The sequence below is a fragment of the Tympanuchus pallidicinctus genome, unplaced genomic scaffold, assembly GCF_026119805.1.
Source record: "Tympanuchus pallidicinctus isolate F22 unplaced genomic scaffold, pur_lepc_1.0 scaffold42, whole genome shotgun sequence".
Classification (NCBI taxonomy): domain Eukaryota; kingdom Metazoa; phylum Chordata; class Aves; order Galliformes; family Phasianidae; genus Tympanuchus; species Tympanuchus pallidicinctus.
In genome coordinates this window covers 746434-770484 of record NW_026294761.1, presented here as the reverse complement: position 1 = coordinate 770484, position 24051 = coordinate 746434, and the positions used below count along the sequence as shown (strand labels likewise).

Here is a 24051-nt window from a genome sequence, read left to right as displayed (position 1 = left end):
GAGCGCTGCCCGCGATTGGTGCGCGCTGTCACGCGGATGCGGCTCGCGGCGCCGACCGTTGCTTTCAAAATGGCACCGCGGCGCGAGAGTAACGGTCAGTGAGCCGCCGCGCTTTGAACGTGAGAGGCGCGAGCGGCTGAAGGGGCGGAGGGCAGCTGAGGGCGGCTGAGGGGAGCGGGGGCTGTGGTGAGGGGAGCGGGAAGCTCTGAGGGGGTGCGGGAATAAAATGCCCCGTGTTGCCGCTCCGCCCTGCGCTGCCTCGTCTGCCCGTGGAACCGAACGCGTCGCCGCGTGGGCTGCTGTGGAAACGAAAGCTCCCGGCCCGTTTCCCTGAGCTTTAAAATCTGAGAAACCGAGTGCGAAATATGTGAGCGTCCTAAACAGCCTCCCCTCCCCTTTAAACTGCTCGTACTTGTTGTAAATTGAGATGTGATTGCGTTTAAAACGCGTGTTTAAACGCGGGATTTGTACGTTTGAAGTAAAGCACGGCCCTGTTTCCTTGGCCGTTTCTGTGTGCTCTGGGCTGAAGGCTTTCCCTGTTCCCCCGTCGGGGAATTCCTGGCTCTGCAGTCATTTCACATCGTCAGAGGACTCTTTTCCTTATCAAATAGCTTAAAACTTCTTGTCTTTTTTGACAGGGAGCTGCCTTTGTAGGAGAACAAAGAGCAAGTCGGCGGTTTTTTAGGCTTAAGACTCGTTGTGGTCAGAGGTGATAGATGCTGTGCTGGAAGCTGACAGCAATGAGAGCAGAAATCCTGCAGTGAAGGAAGAGATCCCAGTCAGAAGAGTGGAAGCTTTGCAAAGTGACTGAGCCTAAAGCCTAAATGGCATCTGAGAAAGAGAATGTAAGCAATGGGAGAGAGCGGGGATCGCACCTTGATGCAGGGGATGCTGAGAGCCGTCAGGGCACAGAGTGCCCCCCTGATACTCCAAAAAGGGCTGTGGTTGGTGAAGCTGCCTGGCCACTGAGCGGCAAGGAGAATGTTTCAGGTAGACCCGTGCCTCTGGGAGATGAGTGCTACTCGACGCCTGCAAGAGTCAAAGCAGAAGAAAAATCGTACCGTGGATTATCGGAGAAACAGAGGAGGATAAGTGTTGATTTTGCAACTGTAACGACTGCTGATTTTGGGATTACTCCAGAAAGCTTTGTTAATGGATCTATAGGTAAGGCAAGGCTGGAGTGATCAGTGCTGTCTGTTGTTCTCTGAGGACCGTCCAGCCCAATCCCTTATCAAAAGCTTCCGAGTTCAGTCAGGTTCATGGTGACCAGCTGAGTTAGAGTAAGTCCAACAGTAGGAATTTGACTTCATTCCCTATTTGCTCTAATTCTGTTTTACTTTTCTTCTGTCCTGGTGATCAGCTGTCAGTGAGTTTAATATGGGAGTAGTCAGGTGAGCCCTGCAAGTATTGTTTGTGTTTCTAAATTCGCAATTGAAAAACAAAAAAAAACCACTTCAGATTCTCTATTGGTATACGGTATGGTTGCTTTTTATTCTTTCTTATTTTCTTACCTGGAAAAACAGAGGCCCAGGTCTTATTTTTCTGTTGTACGCAGTTTTAGAATCTGTTTTCAGGGACTTGATTGAAGAACAACATGAAAGAGAAGGGCTTGACTGGATGATCTTGTCAGTCTTTTCCACCCTCGGTGATTCTGTGATTCTCAAAAGCTTCTGAGTTCAGTTTTCTGAGCCGAGCAGCTAATGAGGTTGTTTCCATAAATAAATATAAAACACTCTTTAAAAAAAACCCAACATTAAAACAATGTTCTGCTGTGCATCTTCACTGTATTTTTTTCCCTCCTGTCTCTGTTTCAGCCAAGTCTCCAGCTGCACTAAAGCTGAGACGAAGATCAGCCATTGGAGCCCGAGGGTCTCCAGAAAACAATAGCCTCATTCAATATCTTGCCCAGCAGAAAAGCAACAGGCAAAAAGAAGATTTTGCACAGGTGAGGGTCGTTCTCAAGTGTCTAATGCATTATTTTAATTCCCCTAGGGATCAATATGCAAGTCTTCCAATTTAACACCTGCTGGCAGAAAGAAAATAAAATCCAAGGAAGGGATCAGTAGAAGAAATAACTGTGGCCTTATTTTGTTCATTTTCCTTGGACACCTTATTTTAAAACAGGAATTTGATGCTGGTTTTGTTTCTGTAGAGTCTGGAATCTTTTTTGTCTATTTTCACTTACCATAACCTTCATTTATCTGCATTCACCACACTTAAATATCTGGCAAATTAAACTCGGACGGTTCAGGTTTAAGTAAATACTAACATCAGTGATGTTTCTTTTTTCTTTTTTTGTTTAATTTGAAGTCAGGCTTGTTTTTAATTCAAACCAACACAGACTCGCAGTAAATAAATTCTGGAAATAGCCTTAGGGGACAGATTAGAAAAGAGAACAACAAATTTCTTGATGCTGTTCCTTTTTTGACCATATGAGTAAAGCAGCACTGAGATAAAATACTTGCTTCTTCCCTGAGTGTGCTTTATGTCAAAGGTATGAATAAGAACTGAAAAAATTGCTTGTCATCTTGGAAAAAGTGTCTGCTGACACTGATTTTTCTTTTAGCAGGCTAGTCCTTGTCAGTCTGCCAGGTCACTGAGGAGCAAAATGGATATCTTTCAAAGAACTTTTAAGTCAGTTCAAGAGGCTGAAGGGAAGACGGGTTTCTCTGGACTCTCACAAGTATCTGCTGCTCTTCGGGAAGATGGCTGCTGTAAGTTCATTGATTTAAATGTTAGGGCTTCATTTCAGCCAATAAATATTAAACGACACTGAAAATGTTTTCTTTTGTGAGAGCTGATGATGGTTTGGGAGTTTTTGCTTGGCTTGAGGTTTTCTTGATTGTAACTCTTACCTGTCTTCAATGTGATGTGAAATCTTCTGTTCAACAGCTTTTAGATACATTTAGAAATTGGGTTCCATTACTGTGAATTTCCTTATTTCCTAATTTAAAAAGTACATATTGCAAAAGCAAGTCAGGGCAATGCTGTGGCAACTGTGAGAAGGCTGTACTGCTGTGATTCTATGCTGGTCTTGATAACATTTATAGAACTTTTTTATTTTTTGAAGATTTGCTAATGTTATTTTCAAAGTAGAAGTAAAAATTTCATGGTTTTTTTTTTTTTAATTTTTTTTTTACTAATTCAAAAAATACCTTCTTTAATCTTCTGTGCGTGTGTGAAGAAACAGAAAAATAGCATGAACAGAATAATCTGAAATTGTGGTTTATTTTTAATCACAGTAGCTCAGAACAAAGCACCTGTCACAAAAGAACACAGTCTGGATCAGAAGAGCGAAGCTTTCATGTCTGACTGCAATGGAGCTGATTTCAAAGAAAATTTGAAAGAAAACTTGAGCAATAGCAATAAGTCTGGTAGGAGGTTATGCACCATCTTGTCTTTAGAGCCCGATGTCACTGAACCAGCTTCTCTTTCAAAGGTATTTATCCACGTGTGGGCAAAGAAAGTAAACTGCACAGCAAATCTGCCTTGGAAGAATTTGCCTTGTGGAGGGAAGCAAAATCTGGTTAGATGCTGTGTTATGGATGGTGGGAATGCTGTAAGCAGCAAGGTTATTCTGATAATTACAAAGAAGGCTCATGTTATGCTATTAGTAAAATTTAAATATGTGTAAATTCCTTGTGAGTCCACAGCTGTGTCACTGTGTGGCACGTTGAATTCACACATTTGGCAAACACAGATGTCAGAAATGTCAGTTTTGTAAAGAGCTTCACGAAACTCAGCAGATCAGCTTGACCTCTGCCTTATCATGTATGTGCTTATTTGTATCATCTTTCTGTTCTTGTAACTTCTCTAGGAACAGACTTATAAGCAAGGCGGTCCTATCGAGTATTCGGAGGCTGTTCTAATTAGAGATATCTTAGAAACAAGCCGTGGTAAGAGGACTCATCACTATTACTATCTTGTTATATTCTTATTAAAGAAAGAAAAACAATTAGAATGTATCTAAAGAGATGTTTGACAAGCACTTGCTCCATGCTCATCATCTTGGCTACAATTTTTAATGCAGCAGAAACCTGAAATAAGTTTGAGATAAAAGCTAACGGAGCATATAATGACAGGGAAAAAAATTACTTCATATTGCAGTCCATTCAGCCCTTAATTTTGTTGTTTGGGCCGTTCTTAAGGAAAAATACATTTGAGCATTTTGTGTTTGTGAAGCAGAGGGGAGTGAGAGACTCCTAGGCAGAGAAATCCTCCCTAGAAATCTTCATGTAATGCTCAATTTTCACATTTTTATTTCATAAATTGCTCAAAATGTGAATGTAAATATGGCACAACAGCAGCAAAAATTCAGAGAATGGATTTTTCTTGAGACACTGAATGTAGTTGACAGCCACTGTGGAAGGGTGTACACTGCTCTTCATGGAGCTAATGCTGAAGGCTTCTCAGTTTTACTTCAGTCTTTAATTTTCTTATATACTTGCTTTAAAGATTTCAGTCCTGACCGTATCAGTAAAGAAATCAGAAGTAATGTCGTACCACATCAGAGCAGGAAAAAGGTTAATTTTGCAGAAGAACTGGCTGTGGGGATATATGATGGAAGCGAGCCGCCTGTCACACCGCTCCAAACGAGGGCTGCTTCGTTAACGGAATCCACAGCGAGCGGCTCCCAGCTGCGGTCTGTGCTGAAGAAAACACCAGTGAAGCAACTGATGGACTGCGTGAAGGTTGGTTAATTAAATCGCATGGCAGTGGGATTGATTCGTGTTTTAAGATGCTTCCTGACTATTTGTATGCACTGGAGATGGTTATCAGTGATTCTCTGTTTGTATTGTGGTCGGTTTGAAGCTTTCTTCTTATGCTGATTATAAAGTTTGCCTTCAGAGGGAGTTATTGTCGCTTTTGATATGAGAAAGGACAGTCCTTAAATGGTACTTAATAGGTTCTCTTATCACATTTGATAGGAATGTTCAAACAATGCTGCTCACAGAGGAGGAGGTGAATCTTTTACACTCTCTGATCACATCTGTGAGGCGCTGCAAACAGGTTTGATTCAGGTTTCTTTTTTGTTTTTCTTTTTTTCTTCCACTGCTGTTCTGTAAATTGGAAGATTTGCAAGATCTGAAGGGTATTATGGATTAACCACCACTGAAGTAGCTCGTAAGTGGTAATGTATGGTGTGAAGTAGAAAATGAAGTTACCAAGAGGAAAAAAAATACACTTCAGAAAATATTTAATATAAAAAATAGTGATATTGATACCAATATTGCAAAAAATCCTGTTATTCATGAGATTTTACAGTTACCAGATACAACTTGAGAGATAGCTGGTGTTTTCTAGACTTCTATTTTCTTTTTTCCTCATTTCTTGATATTATAGTAATGCTAAACTAAAAGTTCCTGTAGAATTGATGTCTAAGGGCAATATTTTGCTGTTTGGTTGGTGGTGATTATTAAAGGGAATGTTAAGACCTGCAAAAAGGCCTTGAAAAGTCTCTGTTCTGTGAAAGCTCTGCTTTAAGCCTGCTAAGCAGTCACTGTATTTTATTGCAGTGGAGAGAACTGAACAGTGCAGCCCCAGAAGGACGAAGAAGAAAAAAGTGACTTTTGGAGAAGATCTCAGCCCAGAAATATTTGATAAAACTTTGCCTGCAAATACTCCATTGCGCAAAGGATCGACGCCGGTCTGCCGCTCGGGGTCAGCACGTGGCAGCCCTTGCACGAGGGCAGGGCTCACAGAGGAGCCATTAACTCAGCCAAACTTCGATTGCAGTGATGTAAGCTTTCGTTTTCTTTACAACTGCACCAACAGCTTCTCACAGCTCTTTAAGTGTTCAACGTATTACCTTTTTTTCCTTTATCTTACAGGAATGTATTGAGCCTCCTCAGGAGGTACAGGAGGGCTCTGTTGTTTCAGAAAAGCTCTTACCTGTTGAAAATACAAAAGGTAACCTTGAGTTGTATTTTTGTCATTAGATTCTACATCTTTCTGTACCTGAAAACTGAGAGATGACACGATTGTATTGGTTTTTTTTGTTTGTTTGCTCTACATGGGATGTATTGTGCCTGAAGTTAAATGCTCTTCCTTTCCTGTAAAGGTCATTGCAGTAGCTACCAGAGTTTGCCTAGTGTTTAGATTAACTGGACATTATTTGAGCTGGTGTTTTTCCGCACAAGAGGCCGATCTAATCAGGCTTACTGCTTCAAATAACTGGGCTTACTATCTGGATTTATGATATTGTGGTACTGATGGTTTTAAAATAGTGAGCAAAGCTGTAAGAAAATAGAGGAGGATATTTGTAATTTTGTGTCTCAAAGAAAACTTGGTGTTAATTATTTTGTTACTGAGTATTGTTTTGTTCTGTTCTGATCTACTTTGTAAAACAAGTTGGTTTTTTTTAATCTTGCCATGTTTGATAACTTTTTGTGCACAAAATCTTACTCAAGGCTAAGATCTAAACATGCTGTGCATAGTGTTAAAATGGTGTGAATAATTTTCTCAAAATATCGTTGACTTCTGTTGATCTGAACCAATATTCTTATTTTCTTAATGTATAGAAACAGAAACTGACAAATCAGACATGAAAACGACTCGTTCCTCTACTAAAAGGAAGGTGAGGTTCTTCAGTGGTGGGGTTTTGTTTTCTCTACTTCTTCCAACAAGGATATTTTTGCATATCTGTTGAAGTACATCAGAGCTTTTGCGTCCTCAGATATGAGAATTATAGATACCCAGGTAGATGGAAATATCTCCACTTGGTGCAGCAAAGGAAATCTCATTTTTGACAGGAAGTGGATTTTCAGTTATTAGAAGCAGCTTGGATTACAATCTGATGCTTAAGTTTGCTATTTCTGTTAACTGTTGCAGGAACTTTTCCAAAGAGTTGGCAAAGTTGGAAGAGAGATATCCATAGGTTGTCATGGGATCAAGGGCTTCAGCCACTGACACGTAGTCACAGAGGGCTTCTTAGGGCTGTTGCACGGTGTTCCTTTCTTGAGAAAACAAGCATGCACTTAATTCACCCCAATAACTTAAAATTCCTACTCTTAACAGTACAGCACCATTTCCGAGGGGACTGACTGTAGCATCTCCAGAACAACCAGCACTAAGAATGCTAAAGACGTTAAAAATCCAAGGAAGAATGAACTGCAACGACCAAAGAGTGTGACTGCCTCTGCTGCCAAAAAGAAGCAAGTAAGTGACAGCCCAGTGACATTGGTGAATGCTGCCTTTATTTCTCTGTCCCAACATCTCACACAATCAGTCTTCTTTCTTGTATGTTTTCCGTGGTTATTTTGATGTTTATGTTAGAGATTTTCTAAAGGATGTTTTTGTTTCCTGTTGCTGCCAATACTTTCCTCACCATGTCTGTCTCTTGTTTTCCTTGACTTACCATCACCCCGTATTGTTTGGGCTGACTGGCAGGCTTTCAGTGCTTGTAGGGTAAAGAAGGCACTTCAGAAAGGAAGAGCACAACTTTTGAGACTTCAGCTTGTGGTTCTCTTGTCAACTGCACACAGCTGATAATTCTTTGAACTTGCCCAGTTGTGTTTCAATTTGCTTTAAGAGTTACAAAGGTGTGAGGCCTCTGAAGTATTTGAGCCTTTTGTGTGTTGGAAAGGAGAGCAAATAAAACTGGAAATAGAAAGTTTTGATCTGAAAAACTCCTTGATTTCTTAATTTGGTGAAGTCAAAAATCAGATCTCATTGGAGAAATAATTCTTCATATTGTAGTTTTCAGATTAATATGAAGAGAGCAGAACAACCAGGGCATAATTTGTAGGGAGATAATTATTTTCCATAAAATGCAGTAATGGTGCAAATTACTTTGTGGTGTTTTCCAAAAGGATCCTTATATTTGCATTGTGGTCCTCTTGATCTCTTCAGAAAACAAAACGTGCAACCTTTGGGAAAAGAAGAAAGAGAAAAGTGAAGAAATCTTTATATGGGGAAAGAGAAATGGCTTCAAAGAAACCTCTTCTGAGTCCTATCCTTGAGATTCCAGAAGTTTTCTCTTCTTCCTCATCTCCAAATTCACCAAAGACAATTGCATATTTTCCAGGTGATGTGTTCTTTAGTCTTATTTTGCCTTAGTCATTCCTTTGCTTTTATTTCATAGCTATTTACAAAACAGTTCTGTGCACAGATAAAGAGCCCAGTATGCATTTTTCACTTTTAATGGCTTCTGGAGTAAAATGAAGTGGAAATAAATAAAGCAGAGTCCAAAGCATCTAATACATTATTAGTCTCCAGCTGCATAAATTTAACTGTTACAGGGCTCCAGTGAAAAGATCACCACAAAAAAAGATTCTGTACTTTCACTGAATACTGACAAATAGGAACATGATGTGCAGTAGCTTTCTGGGGAGCTTTTTTTAATGCTGTTTATGTGGAATGCTTATTTAGTAGCCTTCTATGTGGTAAAATACTAGAAACTTTTTATTGTAATACTTCAGAAATCGTGCACTCACAACTGGAGCCAAGTAACCATGTATCATTCCTTGTATTTTTAGATCTTTTTTCCACACCCAGGGATGTTCATAATGTTCAACAGGAGCAAGTGACTGAAAGACTGAGAGAGAAAATCATCCCTGTTGTTCATGCGTATCCAAGCTCTGAGGAACTGGGTGCTGTGGAAGAAGGCAGCCCCAGCAATACAGTGTTTCAGGTGATCTGAAGTCTGTTTCTGATCTGCTTAATGTTAGTGCTAGAAAGTAAGTCTTGTGCTTGGTTTTGTTATATTTAAAAAAAAAAAAAATTAGCTGTTAATGGTCAAACACTGAAAGAGGATGCCTGGAAAGATCATGGAATCTGCATCCTTGCAAGGTGTCATTCTGAACTTGGCTGAAAAGGCCTCAAGCAGCATAACCTGCACTCCTCTTTGGAGCAGGTTCTTTCCAACGTGTGGGGTTCCATGAATTTGGATTATTTTTTTTTTAGTTGTTTAGCTTTTATTTTTGAGAATGACTCAACTTAGTGAGGAAATCTAGAGCGCTCGTTTAATTATCAGCTGTTTGAAACACATTTTGTATGGATTATTTTTGCCTCTAATTTTTTTTCTTTGCAGTTTCCAAATGTGCCAGACACAAATGATGTTCTCAATACATATTTCCAGCAAGCTGAAGAGACTGCATGTTTAAAAGGGAAAACAGAAAGTGATTTCTTGATAGAACATGAGAAATTACAGGGAGATTTCCCAAAGAAGGAAGAGTGGCTGTCAGAGCTAGAATTTCCAAACCAAGAGGACACTGATGTACATGAGACTCTCCAAAGAACTGAGTGTCCACCTAAAAGGTCTTCAAGAGGTAGACCACCAAGAAGAAGTAGTAGCAGTACTGTGAATATTCCTCCTACTGAAAAGTCTCATTTTGAAATGGCTGGAGAGGACCTTCAGTTTTCTTTTGATGTTGAAGAAGTTTTATCTGCTCCACAGCTCAAAAGTAACTCCTTAAAAAAGCCCTTGAGAAGAAAGTCAAGTATGAGCAGTGAAACAAGTCGGGTGAGACGCAGCATGAGACTACAGAAAGATGCAGAAATTGAAGGACTTGCATGGATTGAAATAACCAATGAGATTCTGCAGAACCCTTCTCTGCTAGCTCCTGCCTGTAAAACCAGGAGAAGAAAAAGCACATCTGTCCTGACAGAATCTGAGAATACTCACCATCAAGAAAATCTCATCCAGTTTGCAGCATCAGGGAAGGAGAACAGTGAATCTGTTCATGTTGCTGGTGGTCCTTGCAGAAGGAGGAGGAAAAGCATTTGTGTATCCACACCTCAAGAAACAAGAACTTGGTCTCAAACCAGGAAAAGGAGCACAACAAATTCTGTATATAGGAGAGACAGCAGTAGCCAAGAATACTCTGAAGAAATGAACATACCTCTTCAAAATAGCATTACCACGTAGTGAGGTTTCAGCTGCCTCTCATTTTCTTAAGTGAAGGTCAGTATTAGATTCTTATGTTCTTTTTGTGAGTTTGACTAGAAATAAGATACTAATTCTCTATTTCACCTAAATTGTTACTTGTTATTTCCTTATTAATATTTTGAGTAACTTAGAACTGATTTTTCATTTCTTGGCCCTTAAAATCCTGTGTGTGTGCTGTGCATACACTGCATAATACTCAGCTGACCTGTCATCTTATTGTTTCAGTACTTCTGGTTTGAGCAGTGTAAAAATAAGAAATGGTAACTGCAGGTCCTGTTTAAATACTTGATGTTGCTTTCATTTCTCATTCTGTTCTGTCAGCCCCAGTGAAATACCTGTGTCACCTTTGAGTAAATAGAGCTTCCTGCTGAAAATGGTCTCTTCTGTGACCTTGTTTTTACCATTATTGAGATGGAATAAAATATTTCATGAACTTGGCTGCTTCTGTAAAGCTGGAAAGCAAACAGAACAGTTTCATTTTTATGCATGTTTTACTTTTCTCTACAGACATCATCAGCTTTTCCTGAGACAAGAACTCCTAAAGCAACGTGAAAGAAACTTCACTAATTAAATGCTGTTCATCTTGTACTTGTATAGAAACATTACTGAAGTTGTCAAAACAGACTCCCTGATGTTTTATTTCGGGCTTTGTATTTGTGTCACAGTGCAATTTTTAGGCTTGGAATAGAGATGGCCACGGTTACTTGGGCTGCTTTGCTGTGATAGCAGGATTTTGGCTTACCAGGAGAGGGCACTCTGACATGAGTTTTGTGGTCATAGCTGAATTAATTTGAAAATGTAATGTATAAAGTCTTTGAACAGATGCTGTGTGACATCAGAACTAAGTAATAATAACTGCTACCATTTAACGTTCAGAAAAATCAAAATAACAAACTAAGCACTGAAATTAGTCAATACCAGAGAAGTGAAACACTTAGGTACTGTATTCAGATATGACTTTACATGTGGAAATCATATAGCACTTTAAAATGCAGCATTGCTCTCTAGAGTTGCAGCAGAAATTTTAAGGTCTAGCTGTTAAATCACACAGCAAGGCAAACCTTTTGAGGCTGTGGATGTCAGATTAAAGATCTGCCTTAAACAGGTCAAGCATTGAGATATCCTGGAGGGAGAGGCAGTAAATTAGCATGGATGATAGTAGAGGGCTTAATCTGCCTAGAACACACTTCTTGTGGGGCTGCTGTCCTATGCATCACTCACAGCAGCAGTGGAAGTGTATTCTCCCCTGAGGTTCCTTGGGTGGATGTGTTAAGTGCACTTCAGATGTGAAATGTAAATAAAATCAGAAGTAGAAGAGCCAGGGTAAGGAGAAAAACAAAGCTGGGATTTGCCTCCTGGCACAACATGGTCAATAAAGAGTTGGATGCCACGTACTCAATGGCAGTTTGCTTCACATGAAGGTGAGGTTGGAACCTGCAGAAAATAAGAGGTTACAGTAACTGGGTTTAATATGGAGGGGACTTGAGAGGAGGCAAGTCTTCAGTTATGCAGAAGCGTGGTGGAGGTTAATGGTTGGTTCTTTGTCACTACCAAATGGTACAATAAATGTTTTTAAATAAGGGAGAAAAAAAAAAAATCTGGTTAAGCAGCAAGAGGAAGCTCCAGCACCAGAGATAGTAGATTGCCTTGGGAAGCTGTGGAATCTTTTTATCACTGGAGGCTTTTATGAACAGTTTAAACAAATATCTGTCTGAAATGACATACGATACTTCCTTGGGGTAAGGATGGGGCCTGGACAGGCTCTCAAGGTCCCTTCTGGCTGTGTTTGCTGATTGCTAGAGATTAGGGTTACAAAGTGAATTGAGACTGGCTAATATGAAGAAGGTCTGAGCCAGAATTTGTCATGGAATAGGGAGTAGATTTGCTGACTTTGAGGGCTGTGTAGCAAGGGAACTAACTGGGGAATCAGGGAAGAGCCCTTCAAGTAAGGTAATGAAACGGTCCTCTAGTATTTTAAACATTCAGCTCTCATATGATTTGCTCTTCTGAGGCAAACCATCTCTACAGACCCCAACAATTGTGGAACCTATGATTTGATGGCTGTGGTGTTACACAGAAGTGTGGACCACAGAGTGAACAGTGCTGTTCTGAGTTACCATTAGTCTTTGAAGGACCAACAACTTTGCAGTCCTTATCCAGCGAGCAGAAGTCCTTTCCAGGCTGGTCTCTTGCCTGTATTTCTGAGTAAGGATATAGCAATTTAATTGTAGGTATATTGTGTGCAAGATGTTTTAACTGTGTAGTTCTAGTTTTCAGCTATTGCAGCACTATAAAGAAATCTATGGTGTTGGACAGTCTCTTTCAGCTCTCATTTGTTCTCCCTGTTTTTCCAAAGGAAGAGAGGGTTATTATAAAAGGCCATTTTGTATTTCACAGTATTCACCACCCTTGCATTTTGCATAGCATAGACATGAAATGGCTTCAAGTAGCTCTGAGTAGATACTGCCAGGGAACTGTATTCAGCTGATTGCCATGAATCGATCACGGTCTGATTAACAGAACAAGTGGTGAGTCCTAGAAAGGCTGATTATCTTGCCAGTCCAATGTAATTATGATGTCACTAATAAGTAAAAGTAATCATATTGCTTTTGTTTACTCTGTCCTATGAAGCACAGTCTTCATGTGTTTGTAGATAGCTGACTATGCAGGAGCTAGCAAGAAGTACATCACATTTGGGATGGTCTTTTCTTAAATTTGCATTATGTTAGTGAGTCAGGAATGCAAAGAACAGTAATACACATGTTTTCATAGAATCATTTGAGTTAAAAAGGACCCTTAAAGGTCATCGAGTCCAACTCCCCTGCAGTGCACAGGGACACCTGCAGCTGCATCAGTGCTCAGAGCCCATCCCCTGACCTCAGGTGTCCCCACATCCACCACTTCTGTGAGCAGCCTGTGCCAATGCCTCACTGCCCTTATTTTAAAAACTTCCTCATATCCATTCTAAATCTCCTCTCTTGTAGTTTGAAACCATCTGCCCTTGCTGTGTCACTGCAGACCCTGCTAGTCTGCCCCCTTGGTTCTCACAGCCCTTTTGGATACTGGAAGGCTGCTATCAGCTCTCCCCAGAGCCTTCTCTGCTCCATGCTGCGCAGCCCCAGCTCTCAGCTTGTCTTTGTAGGGGAGGTGTTCCACCCCTTCCTGCAGAAAACTTTAAAGTGAAAGAGCAGTGTCTTTATGTTATTCTTTCCCAGTCATCATTTTATGCTAATATTTTGCCATACTTAAGAATCGGTTACAAAAATGCAGACTATATTTTCAAGTTTTCTCACGTGTGATTTAACAGGATTAAAACAACTTTCTCAACTTGGTAGTTACTGTAGGCAGGGAAAGTAAACAGTGAGAACAACTTGTGCCATTTTTCTGATTTACTGATAAGCTGTATTTTAAAATAATTGTAAATAAAGCTTCGTGGCTTTGGTTTATTTTTCTCTCCTTGCTTCTGACCAATTTGATAAAGTGGATATTGAAACGCCTCTGTGCTGCATGTAAATGTTGCTATTTTATAGTCATTTAATTGTGATAACTGTGTGGTTCTTTAGAATTTCGTGCTGTAGCTTTTCTTTCCAGCTCTGCATCCTCTAGCACTCACAATTCACTAAGACCAGGGAAGTAATTAGTGATGAGCTGACCTACGCACAAAGAAGTAAACAAAGTAGATCTACATGCAAGGAGATGGAGAGAGGAAGAAGAAAAAAAATAAAGCCAGTGAGGTATGCCAAGTATAGCTTAAGCACATAGGAACAGGAGTGGGCAGTGGAAGAAATTTCATTTTCAAGCTAACAGGTATGTAAACAATGGAAATAACTTGGAAAACAACTGCAGTGTGTGGCTGAATATTCCTTCAGATTGCACCCTTCTAAGATCAGGAGGTAAATAGTGCAAATCACAGTTTTAACTTGCAGTAAGGTGAGGTCTCACTCTGCTGTGTCCCTGTGGAAAAGATGAAGTTGTGCCTTTAACTTATAGACAAAAAGGCTAATGTATTAGTTTTGTAATTAAGTCCTGTAAATTGTGCATAACAGAGCAATTAACTACTTTAACCAAGCTTTGCAGGGAGAAGAAGAAAAACCTATGTGCACTGGGAATGAGGGTATGGAACATATTCTCTAACTCAAACCTGAAAAACCTGGTGTTAGTCTTGGGTTATTTCCAGTGACCCCTTGACTCCCATCTTCCTGCCCCCTGCACAGATTTGGAACTGGTCAGCCATTTTTGTTTTTGGAAGGGAGAGGAGACAGATATAATGAATGGCTTTTATTGTGCAATATTTCAAAACCTTTTTGACTGCATTCGGATGGGATGGAAAATGTTCTACCCTGTGCTGCAGCCAAAACAAACAAAACATATTCCCTAAACCTGGATGTGTGTTTCACTCAAACTGGCAGTAGTTAGAGCTCTACTCTTAAACAAGAATTCAGTTTGACAATTTTTAGGCCTTGTTCAGCTGAATGTAGCAGCCAAAGAAAATACTTGGAAAAAAATTAAATAATACACATATTTACAGCTTGCAGGTGGCATTAATTTTTGCAGTTCATACTGTTTAGTTTTTTAGAATCCTTGTTGGTTGGGAGATATTGTAAATGTTAAAAAATATTCTTGTCTCTCTTTTTTTTTTTTTTAAATGAGGGTTTAAGAAAGGAAAAAAAAAGAAAATAGTCATTCTGAAGGAAAACACACTTTATGTAGCTCCCTGATGGGTGATAAATAGCTGTGATTCAAGGCTTTAAAAGTTTAGGGTCTACCAAGAAACTGAAAATTCTACAAACATGAGACCCAGCAAACCAGCAGTAAAACCTCTTGACAGAAACCTGCTATGGACTGGCTTCCAACTCCACTAAAGTTTAGTTTAAATACCCTCTTTATGGTGGAGGCTTACTGCTGGTTTTTGGCACTGCCAATCAGTTCAGTGAAGACCTTGCTGTGTGTTACTGAGATAATTCACGTTGTGCAACGTGTTTTACAGCTTGAGCAACCGTATTTATTATTAATAATAATAATTTTAAATTTAGACACCTATGCCCAGAGGCCTTCAGGTATGGTAACAATGAAGAACTGAAAGCATAAACTATTAAAGCAGACACCACACCTGGACAACAGCTCCCTGCCAGCCCTGCAAACAAATCTTCTGTTCTTCACAATCCCACCCTCCAAGCAAAAATCCCTTTGTGCAAATGAAATACAAAACTCCAAAGGTTTTTAAGTAGATAAATGGCCCTCACTTTCAAAATCATTATGGTGAAATCTTTGAAGATACAAACAAGGTATCTCAAAACCTGAAGAGATTTTGCTGGGACAAATGGTGGTCGTTCTTTGAAAGACCTGATGATGTAGTAAATTAAATGAGCTCAGAATTGGAAGATTGTGCTTTTTGGTCCTTCTGAGGTCAGGGTTTGATTTTTATGCTGGTTTTGAATTAAGTGTTACTCAGTTTCCTTGCTTTGTTTTTTTTTTCCATTTATTTGCCAGTATTGTAGCGACAGGATGAAAAATAGAAATCTAATATCAGCATTACAGCAACTGAGTTATACTGAAGATACTTTTGAAGTCGTGCTTCACTCTGTCATAAATAATTTGCCAACCTTATACAAATATTTGGACAAACAAATGTGCTCAGTGCCATCCTCAGAAGGTCAGTAATACAGAGTTTTGGAATTCCTGTTTGAAGTATGACTTGGAGATGCTCAGTGTCTTCACAGGTACTATTGAGAAAAAGGAATTATGTGGTTACTAACATTAATTTATGATTAATAAAAAGGTCCTTTCATGCTCCCCTCAAGAAAAAAAATTGTGAGTACTCATGGCACGTTTGGCAAGGAAAGTTTTGTGAGGTTTATATAACCAGTACGTAAGGTACATATAGCTTAATGCTGAGCAGTGCATAATATAAGCTAGAGGATATAAACCTTAAATGTACTTTGGTCTCTTGCATCATTCCTGCTGCTTGCTTCTCGCAGTAGATAGACATCTGTTGTACCTTGCTGAGTTTTCCTGTTTCACAGCGCTCCGCTGTCCCTGGTTTGGAATGTGACAAGTTGGTTTGCAGAGCAATGGTCCAAAAAGGGAAGCAATGCAGTTGTAGGATGGAAAATACGTGTATACACAAGACAGCAAATGGAAGCATTGCTTCTAGGAACTTCCAGAGCCTGTAACATAGTGCCTCCGAGTAGAGCCACAAAAAGTTTAAGGCACAACCAGAGCTTTGGTGTTAAGTGCCTTGGGATTGCACTCTTGTACAGGAGTTAAAGCAAATGATAAGGCCACAGACAGAATTAATTATGTGGTTTCACGCTAACACACAGAATAGCCAAAGCTACAAATTGTTCCTCTTTTATTACAAAGAAAACCTCTGCTCCTGAAAATGTCTTTTTTCTCATTCCGTTAAGGATCAGCAAGAGCTGGAAGCTTGAGGTGGTAGTTGAAGAGAAGTCTTAAACTAAATCCTAAAACTTTCCATTTCCTTATTTTTAGTGTGCTTTTCTCTGCTTTCAGCATTGAATGCAGTGCAAGTAGTATGACTGTGCCAAAAGCTGTTTAAACAATATTAAGATGTTTTCTTCAAACTTCTCCCTAGGAAGATACTCTTTTTTGAGAGGAATGTTTTCCCTAGAGCATTACATCATGAATTGGTTCAGTTCTTGGAGTAAGAAATTGGACCAAATGGTGGAGAAGGTCTCCAGGGGAAACATACTTATGCTGTTAAGTATTCCCACCAGAAAGCTTAGAAACCGCTTACATATTACCATTCTGTCCACATTTAGCCTTTCACCTTGCTGCAGCTGAACAGAGAGGGTAGGGGGTGGTTAGGCTTTTTTAAAGAAACTTGAAACTGCTTTGTTTTTGTCATTACAGGGTTTTATTTTTTTTCCCCTTATTGTATCTTGTGAACTGAACTCTGATAAGAGAACGTCTCATTTTTGACAGCAGTGCTGGGTAAAGGAGCATTTGTCTTGTATGCAAACTGTTAACGAAATCTTAATTACGATATTTTCCGTGGAAACTTCGGATTTAGTTTTTGTTTCAGGATTAAAATGAGAGGAACCACTGAGAAGAGCGGAGGATGGAGGGATTTGGGTGGATTTGTGGGAAGGCAGCCTTGTGAACAACGTCTGAGCTGGAACAGTTTTGTGTTACCTCTTGTGCACAGGATGGTTCTGCATCAGAGATGGAGGCACTTGATACGGTTTCCTTTATCAAATGAAAATAGCACAAGAAGGAACGTACTCCTCATATTTAGTGATGCAAATCAACAGATTTTTTAAAATACAGCAGTTGTACTCCATAGAACTGTTCTTTGAAACCTGGTAAGCCTGCAGTTTCATAAAGGTCTGCATTTTGTTTTTCAGACAAATTAAGCATCTAAAAGCCTACTCAAGGTGCAAGTTTGATTAGGAAGCTTTCAATTTCTTCCTCTTTAGTTCATACAGTTGCATTTCAGGGTCTGAAAACGCATACTCACGTAATGAAACTTAGAAGGCAGGTATTACCAGAATAACTTCCTAAACAAACATGCCCCAGGGCAGGGCACGCTGGTGGTTCATGAGTGGCCCAAATGGTGCATAGAGCTGAGCTAGAAAGGAGGCAATACTTCTGAGTCATGTTCCCATGGTAAAACATGTTCTGCTACCCCGGATTTGGCTGATGGACAAAAAGATGATTTTTGTGTCCTGAGCCTTTTGTCAGACACCTTCAATCACTCCTTAGGAATCAAAAAGGAGTAAGAGCTTAATTAAATTTCTATCCTCCCTCTCAAATGATGTGATACTCTATAGCTGTAAGGGGCTAAAGGGAAGGTCAAGCCCTGGAAATGCTTTCTCTGTTCCTGTTTGATATCTGTGCTTTCTAAACTATGTTTTTTTTTCTCATTAAAACAAAGCCCAAAGAACGAGCAGACTTTAGCTGTTCCTAACAAGGAGGACCATTAAGCTGGTCCAGCTGCTAAGGGACTGGTAGTAAAACTGATGACTGGAAATTGGCATGGGATTGTAAAATTCTTCTGCCAAAATAGATTGGAATTATGTAATCATACACACACTAATTATTGTGTGTGCTGGATTCCGGTTATGAAGTCATACAGTAGATAATGTATGATTGGAAAAGGAGATAAACTGAAATCAATGGACATGCTCATGTTGGCTGCAGCGTGCTCCAGGTGAGCACGTACCACTGATACTGTTTTCTAATATAAAAAGGCTGTGATTTTAGCATCAGTGCTTTGCCCTGTAGTCCCAAACCTTGATGTAAATGTAGATGACTCATTTCTGCCATCTGATGAATGTAGCAAAGTTGATAACGGTGCCTACTTCTGACAATGGCAATTCCCACTGCATCCAAGCTCTCTAATGCAGCAGATGGGGGTACTTGGTTTGCAAGACTTATGCCATCTCTGGAGCAAGTGACAAGTCATGTTAGCATTCTCTAATGTGGGTGCTGCTCTGAAAATAGATTTTGGTCCCTTGCACAGCATAAGCAGCCATGAGGTAGGAGGAGAGCTGCTGCATTTCCCCACGAAATCCATGCAAGATAGAGATCCTACCAATGTTTCTGATTGGCAATTAGCTTCTTGCGGAGAATGTGTGTCCTTAGGAGCTGGAGTAAAATTATCACCAGTAATGACATTTAGGTTCTACAACACTTTAGTTTTAATGCACAAACTCATTCCAATTCAACAACTGTCCTTTGCAGCGTCTCCCAGAATGTGCCTCTTAATACATCGCTTAGCAATTCTGAACTGTTAGGACTTTTTAGTAGGATGGTCACTTAATCTTCCTGCTGCTGTTAACAAGAAGTGAAAAGATACATTTACTCGTGCTTCCCTTCTCAGCCATCTTTTCACTGCAGAACAAACTTCTCAAAACTGCTTGCACCAGATGATTTAGCAGTATGGCCAAATAGTCCCAGCTTGATTAAGATGGATGGTAGCTGCATTTGGAGCAATAGTAATTAAGACTCCCATGGCAAGCGAAGAAAAATAACAAATTAATCTAATAAGAACTTATGAGGAAGCTCTTAAAATGAAAGGCATACTTAAAATCCAGAACTCCTTAACACAAGTAAAATCTTATTAAAATGTGAAGAGTTATTAAAAACCAAATTAATTTCCCTGTGTATATTTCAATATTTGTACATTTTCCATTCTTTTTAAAATGTATTAGGACTCACAAGACCTCCGTTTTTCAACACAAAATGGATGCTTTCAGTTGGATGGCAAGATTTCTTTAAAGTGAGATTAACTCTGCAGTTGTGTTTTAACTCTCTTTTGATCTGATATTTACTTGCATGGGACAAAATGTGCTTCTGTCTCAAAAACACTTCTACGTTGCATTTTCTGTCTGCTCTGCTCTGTCCCTGTGATAAGCATTACAAGGACTGAGTTCTGCACTTGTTCTGCTCGTGACATTCTGGAGCTCTTTGATACCGGCCAGCTCGCTTCATAGCTTTGTGCCTCAGTTTCTGCATGTGTGCAATGGGAGGTTCTCCACCTCTTGCAGGCTATGGAAAGCGTGCCAGCCACTCAGTCGCTATCAGTGAACTGCTGCTGTTTTTAACTATTTCTATACCGATTCTATCTGTGGGTACAGAGGTGAAGTAGTTAATGTTTGATGGTCAACAGCATTAATGTTATTGCTGTTCAGGTGTGACTGACAGGAAAAGCCCCAATGATTTAAGGGCGGTGCTGCTTTCAGAAGAGAGGTGGCTTGTTCAGCTTTTTAAAGTCCTTAAGATAATGTCTTTTATATCTATGATTGATTTATTTGATATTTATGCAGTTGGCAGTGGGATTTGAAATATAACATAAGCACTTCCTGAGATGTCAGTACTCCGATGTTAGTGGTCTGAACAAGGATGTAATTCATATCTGCAGGTGCTTACTCTGGTATCAAACACTTCAATAACATCATGCTTGTGGAATCCGGCACTCCCCAGTGTCCCATTTGTATCCTGATATGCCCACGTCTTTCCTATGTGTGTTTTTCTTTCTTAAGGAGCTCTCATTTCCTTCAATAGGATATGTTTTATTTCATCCTTTTTCCTGCATTTACTCATATTAATGTCACCGCATTCACTAGTAATAGCTCGGCTTGGAAATAACCCGTATATCCCTGAAAACACCGGGCCTGAAACTTAATGCCTGAGATACTTTATTAAGAAAGAATAGATGTTTAAGTGAAGGGAGGTAATCACTTCTTTCTGGACTCTGATTTGATCTAACTGGTTTAAAGGTGCACCGAGCCACAGCCTCATGGCTGCGCGCTGCTTGTCCTGTCGGGCAGTGCATGAGAGCCCTGGGCCGAGAGCTCTCTGGCCATTTTGTTTGAAACTGGATGCTGTCAAATAGAGAAGGGAAAAAATAAACAAAAGACCATAGGCAACTTTTAGCCTTCTCTTACAAGGATTCTGTAGGACGAAAAGAAGTCAGATTAAGGGCTCTTGCTCGCAAGCAACATCTGAGAAAGGACTGCACCGTGCTGGTTAGATCAGCTGACACTCTTGGAGCTGCATGTTCAGCTGCTGGGCTGTTCTGCTTGCTCTTTTTGTGTCCTGAAGCATTACTTTGTAACCCCTTCCCTTAGACACTTTCTCCCATTTTATTCCATTTACAAGCAGAATGTTCAGGTTACATTCTGTTTAATGGACAGTTAGCTGTCTTTTCATTGCTTTGCAAAGCAGGTTTGAGCATTTTGGGGGATCTGAGGATGCGGCATTGTGGGGAAAACTGTGTCCTTTTCCCAATTTCTTTGGAGACATCAGTCTTAACAAGCTTCCTCTCAACAGGGAAAAAGTGTCTGACATGGAAGGGCATGAGATTTGCACAGGCTATAGAGCTGATTGCTACATATGACAGCACAGGAGAGGTCCCACTGCACGAACTCCAAAATGCCAGAGCAAGCTTTTAGTTACGATGCCATTTTGGCAAAACATTTTGATTAAATATACTGCAGTGTTCAGTGCATGAAACCTTTTTTATTTCCTGCCATTATCTCGATACAATCACAAGCACTTTTTAAATTATTTTTATGGATGTGCTCATCAGCCATAGCTTTTCCCATCCCTGTGGGAATTTCTCTGCCCTGAAAAGCTGAACTTCACAATATCTGGTAGGAACTGCAGTTTTTTCCCAGCTGGTTAGCAGTGCAGCACCGGAGTCTCTAGTTAGCAGTGCTCAACTTGGGGAATTTTACAAGCCATAATCTATTTGAACAACTCACTTGGGCAACAACTCATGCTTCATTGTAAACTCTCATAGGGGACTCATTTGGGAAATAACAATGAACAGCAATGCTACAAAATATAGGATCTTGCTTGCAATCCAAGCTGTGCTCCTTACACAAGGTACACAGTCTGTATGTGTACATCTTACTGTAATGCCAACCAAAGTTGAATGTTTGTTTGCAGCATGATGCCAAATCTGTTATTGATCTTTAGCTGGTGGAATAACCCACATTTAGAATGGGAAAAGACCCATTCACTTTTATTGCCAGCATTTGTCTTGCAACGTCACAGACTCGTTGAAACATTTTCATGCTGAGTTACACGCAGACTGGGTGACTTGAGAGAATCATTACTGCACTGACTTCACAGGAGGCTGCACTTTGTTTTTATACTGCATTTCTGATATACAAGAAGTTACAAAGCATGAATTAGTCCAGGAGCACTAAGCCCTGTAAGCAAGTTGTAGCCGTTAGGATTTTATATCTGTCGTTCATGGTTACACTGGTAACAAAGTCAGTGCAGAGGAAGCAGAGGTTCCAAAATCCTTGGCTCCTTCTACTTGAAATAAAAGGAAGGACTTCAGCTTGAGCTCCACAGGAGCTACGACCCAAAAGATAACTTCTCCAACTTAATACAATGGAAGATAATGGTGCAATTATACTGAACCACAATATGAGTTGGTACAATAAGAGTGCCCTTGCAAGATATGAAAAGCAAAATCTACTGGGGGTTATGAGATACATAAAACCCTACAGATGGGGTTTGGGAGAGGCATACAGTATGCATGTTATTTCAGTCTCACAGTTTATAAATAGCAAAAATGCAATTTCCTGCTTTCATTCAGGGCAGCTGCAAGTCACTGTGGAAAATAGCCTGCCTGACTCACGATTAAGCCCAAGTGCCACATGCATCTTACCTGCTTCAGCCAAAGCTGCACTTCAGCAAACTCCTCGATCTATCTCAAATTTCCCCTTCCTTCACATCACCGTACCGCTTGGTTTTCCATTTCAAACATCTTCTACAGTCCTGCCTAGGAAATACATAATGCTCTGCTACCAGCAGGTGGGGACAAGGAATTCATAACATTTGTGCCCTCATAATCAAGGAAGAATCAAAACAGAGGAACCAATTTCATTTCCTCTCTTCAGCAGAGGAAAAAGTCTGCACACCTAAACCATTCCTACTTTCCCTTCCATTTATCCTCTTCTAACTCTTCATGGTTTTTTGCTGTTAACTTGCAGGACTTCAGTTAATCTCTCCAGAGAAGTAAGCAAATATGATCTTTTGTTGCTTTCTTGTTGTTTGTTCTATACAAACATACACACATATATGCAGCTTTCAAATATCATAGAGCTTCCAATTCTGGGAGAGCTTTCCTTTCACAATTACTTGCTAGACGTGCTGAAGGCAAGCAAAGAAATAAACAAGTAGAGAAATCAGACTTTCATGACTGCCAAGGGCGTGCACTTCCTCTGTAAAGTGCTGCTCAAAAACCACACCTCAGCACAGCCAATCTTTGCAATCCAAAGATTCAGCAGGCACAGCGCACAGAGAGAAGGAAAGCTGGGACACGCTGGCTTGTCCCCTTGTCCCTTTCAGACATTTAGCACGGTCAAAGAGCAATACTTTGTAAAGGAATGTATACACGTGCACAGGAATCAATAGCGCAGTGATTAAATGACTGTGATGAACCCCAAATGGACTCCAAAAGTTCACAAGCATTCCCCTTCACAACAGAAGTGACCGTAACTCCAGATACGCCGAAGTTCAGAAAGCAAAATACCTTTCCCTGCACAAACGTTTGTGTGATCAGCCCAAACACACCTGTTTCACAAGGGAGGGGAACTGTTGAGCTGCGGGGCTGGCTGGGCTCAGGTGCTGCTCATCAGCCCTATTTACAGCCTGCTCCCTCCTCAGCACTGGTCAGTTGGCACCGGGTCTGCAGAGGGTGAGTTCTCTGAAAGGATTTTCTTATTTTTGTCTTTTCTTTGCTTTTATGATCTGATAATTATAATTTTGATTGCTAAAGGTAGAAGCCATGCACTGCCTGTTGTTGAGGGTGCTTTATGGGGGTGTCGCCCTGGGGCTAGCTTTGTGCTCTGTGTATGGGATAAAGTATTGCTTTGTGTTAAAGAAAAGCTGTAGATAGCAGTGATAATGCTTGTTTTCTTCCTACAATGGCTTTCCTCAGAGTTTATCTGAGCGGTGTGATTCTTTGCCTGATCTTACTGTGGTGTTTAATGGAATTTGTTCATTGAAGTGAGTTTCCCGATTAAAAAGCATCTGGGAAAAAAAAAAAAAACCTGACTCTGGTAGCTGGGTCACCCTCCTTTTCAGTTGGTTCTCCTAGGATGCTTGGGCTCCTTTCCTTCTTGAGAGGTTGTAGAACAACTGAAATTTCACTTACTGTTGAGTGAAAGAACTCAATGTGAAATGCTCATAGATATCAGCCACAACCTTGATGAACTTTAGAGTGTTTCAGCAGAACCTGATTGCAATTAGAGCAGAGTATTGGGGGTGTTTGCTCAATGAAGGTAAAAGCCAAGCATGAAATTGGGTTTTGAAGCCCTCACAGGGTGTGTTTTTGCTTTTGCAGGATGTGCTGCCTGTAAAACAGCCAAAGGAAAGGTGTGGTTTTAGTTTGAGATTTAGACTAAGAACTGTGCAAATGAGATCATTTCTGTGAGCCCTGCTGGTTTGAGATGGGCTGAATTCAGGCAACCATCTATGGTTCCTTTCTCCTTCTGTTCTGCAAGTTACCAGCTGCAAAAAGGGTCTGCGTCTGTTATCTCTGATTTAACGCACCTGGGTGCATGCTGTTTTGATGGGGGTGGGGGGAAAAGCAGGTTGATTTGCATATTACAGAGAACAACTGAGGGGGGAAAAGCCATGGCTAAACAGTTATTTATATCTTGGAAGTAAAAAAA

At 40.3% G+C, this 24051-nt stretch overlaps 1 protein-coding gene across 5 annotated transcripts; it reads left to right on the top strand.

The window, feature by feature from the left end:
• Nucleotides 1–10: 10 nt before the first annotated feature.
• Nucleotides 11–13335, top strand: CDCA2 (cell division cycle associated 2). 5 transcript variants are annotated; one of them, XM_052702005.1, is made up of 16 exons: nucleotides 11–94; nucleotides 639–1164; nucleotides 1815–1945; nucleotides 2567–2714; nucleotides 3243–3439; nucleotides 3818–3896; nucleotides 4456–4691; nucleotides 4929–5010; nucleotides 5517–5740; nucleotides 5832–5910; nucleotides 6522–6577; nucleotides 7018–7158; nucleotides 7852–8026; nucleotides 8478–8632; nucleotides 9032–9904; nucleotides 10397–13335. In XM_052702005.1, the coding sequence occupies exons 2-15, from the start codon at nucleotides 825–827 to the stop codon at nucleotides 9866–9868; spliced, it is 2880 nt and encodes a 959-aa protein (XP_052557965.1). In that variant the 5' UTR covers nucleotides 11–94; nucleotides 639–824; the 3' UTR covers nucleotides 9869–9904; nucleotides 10397–13335. The 5 variants fall into 5 exon arrangements, with proteins under 5 accessions (XP_052557965.1, XP_052557966.1, XP_052557968.1 ...); XM_052702006.1 differs by lacking the exon at nucleotides 11–94 and adding an exon at nucleotides 97–119; XM_052702008.1 differs by lacking the exon at nucleotides 11–94 and adding an exon at nucleotides 132–367 and having other exon boundaries at nucleotides 4537–4691.
• Nucleotides 13336–24051: the final 10716 nt, after the last annotated feature.

Bases quoted from the DNA above. Each gene is read 5' to 3' on its own strand.
- CDCA2 (XM_052702005.1), top strand. From the start codon at position 825: ATGGCATCTGAGAAAGAGAATGTAAGCAATGGGAGAGAGCGGGGATCG. The intron at 2,715-3,242 runs GTAAGTTCATTG...TTTTAATCACAG, and splicing joins TCTTCGGGAAGATGGCTGCT to TAGCTCAGAACAAAGCACCT. The intron at 5,741-5,831 runs GTAAGCTTTCGT...TTTATCTTACAG, and splicing joins CAAACTTCGATTGCAGTGAT to GAATGTATTGAGCCTCCTCA.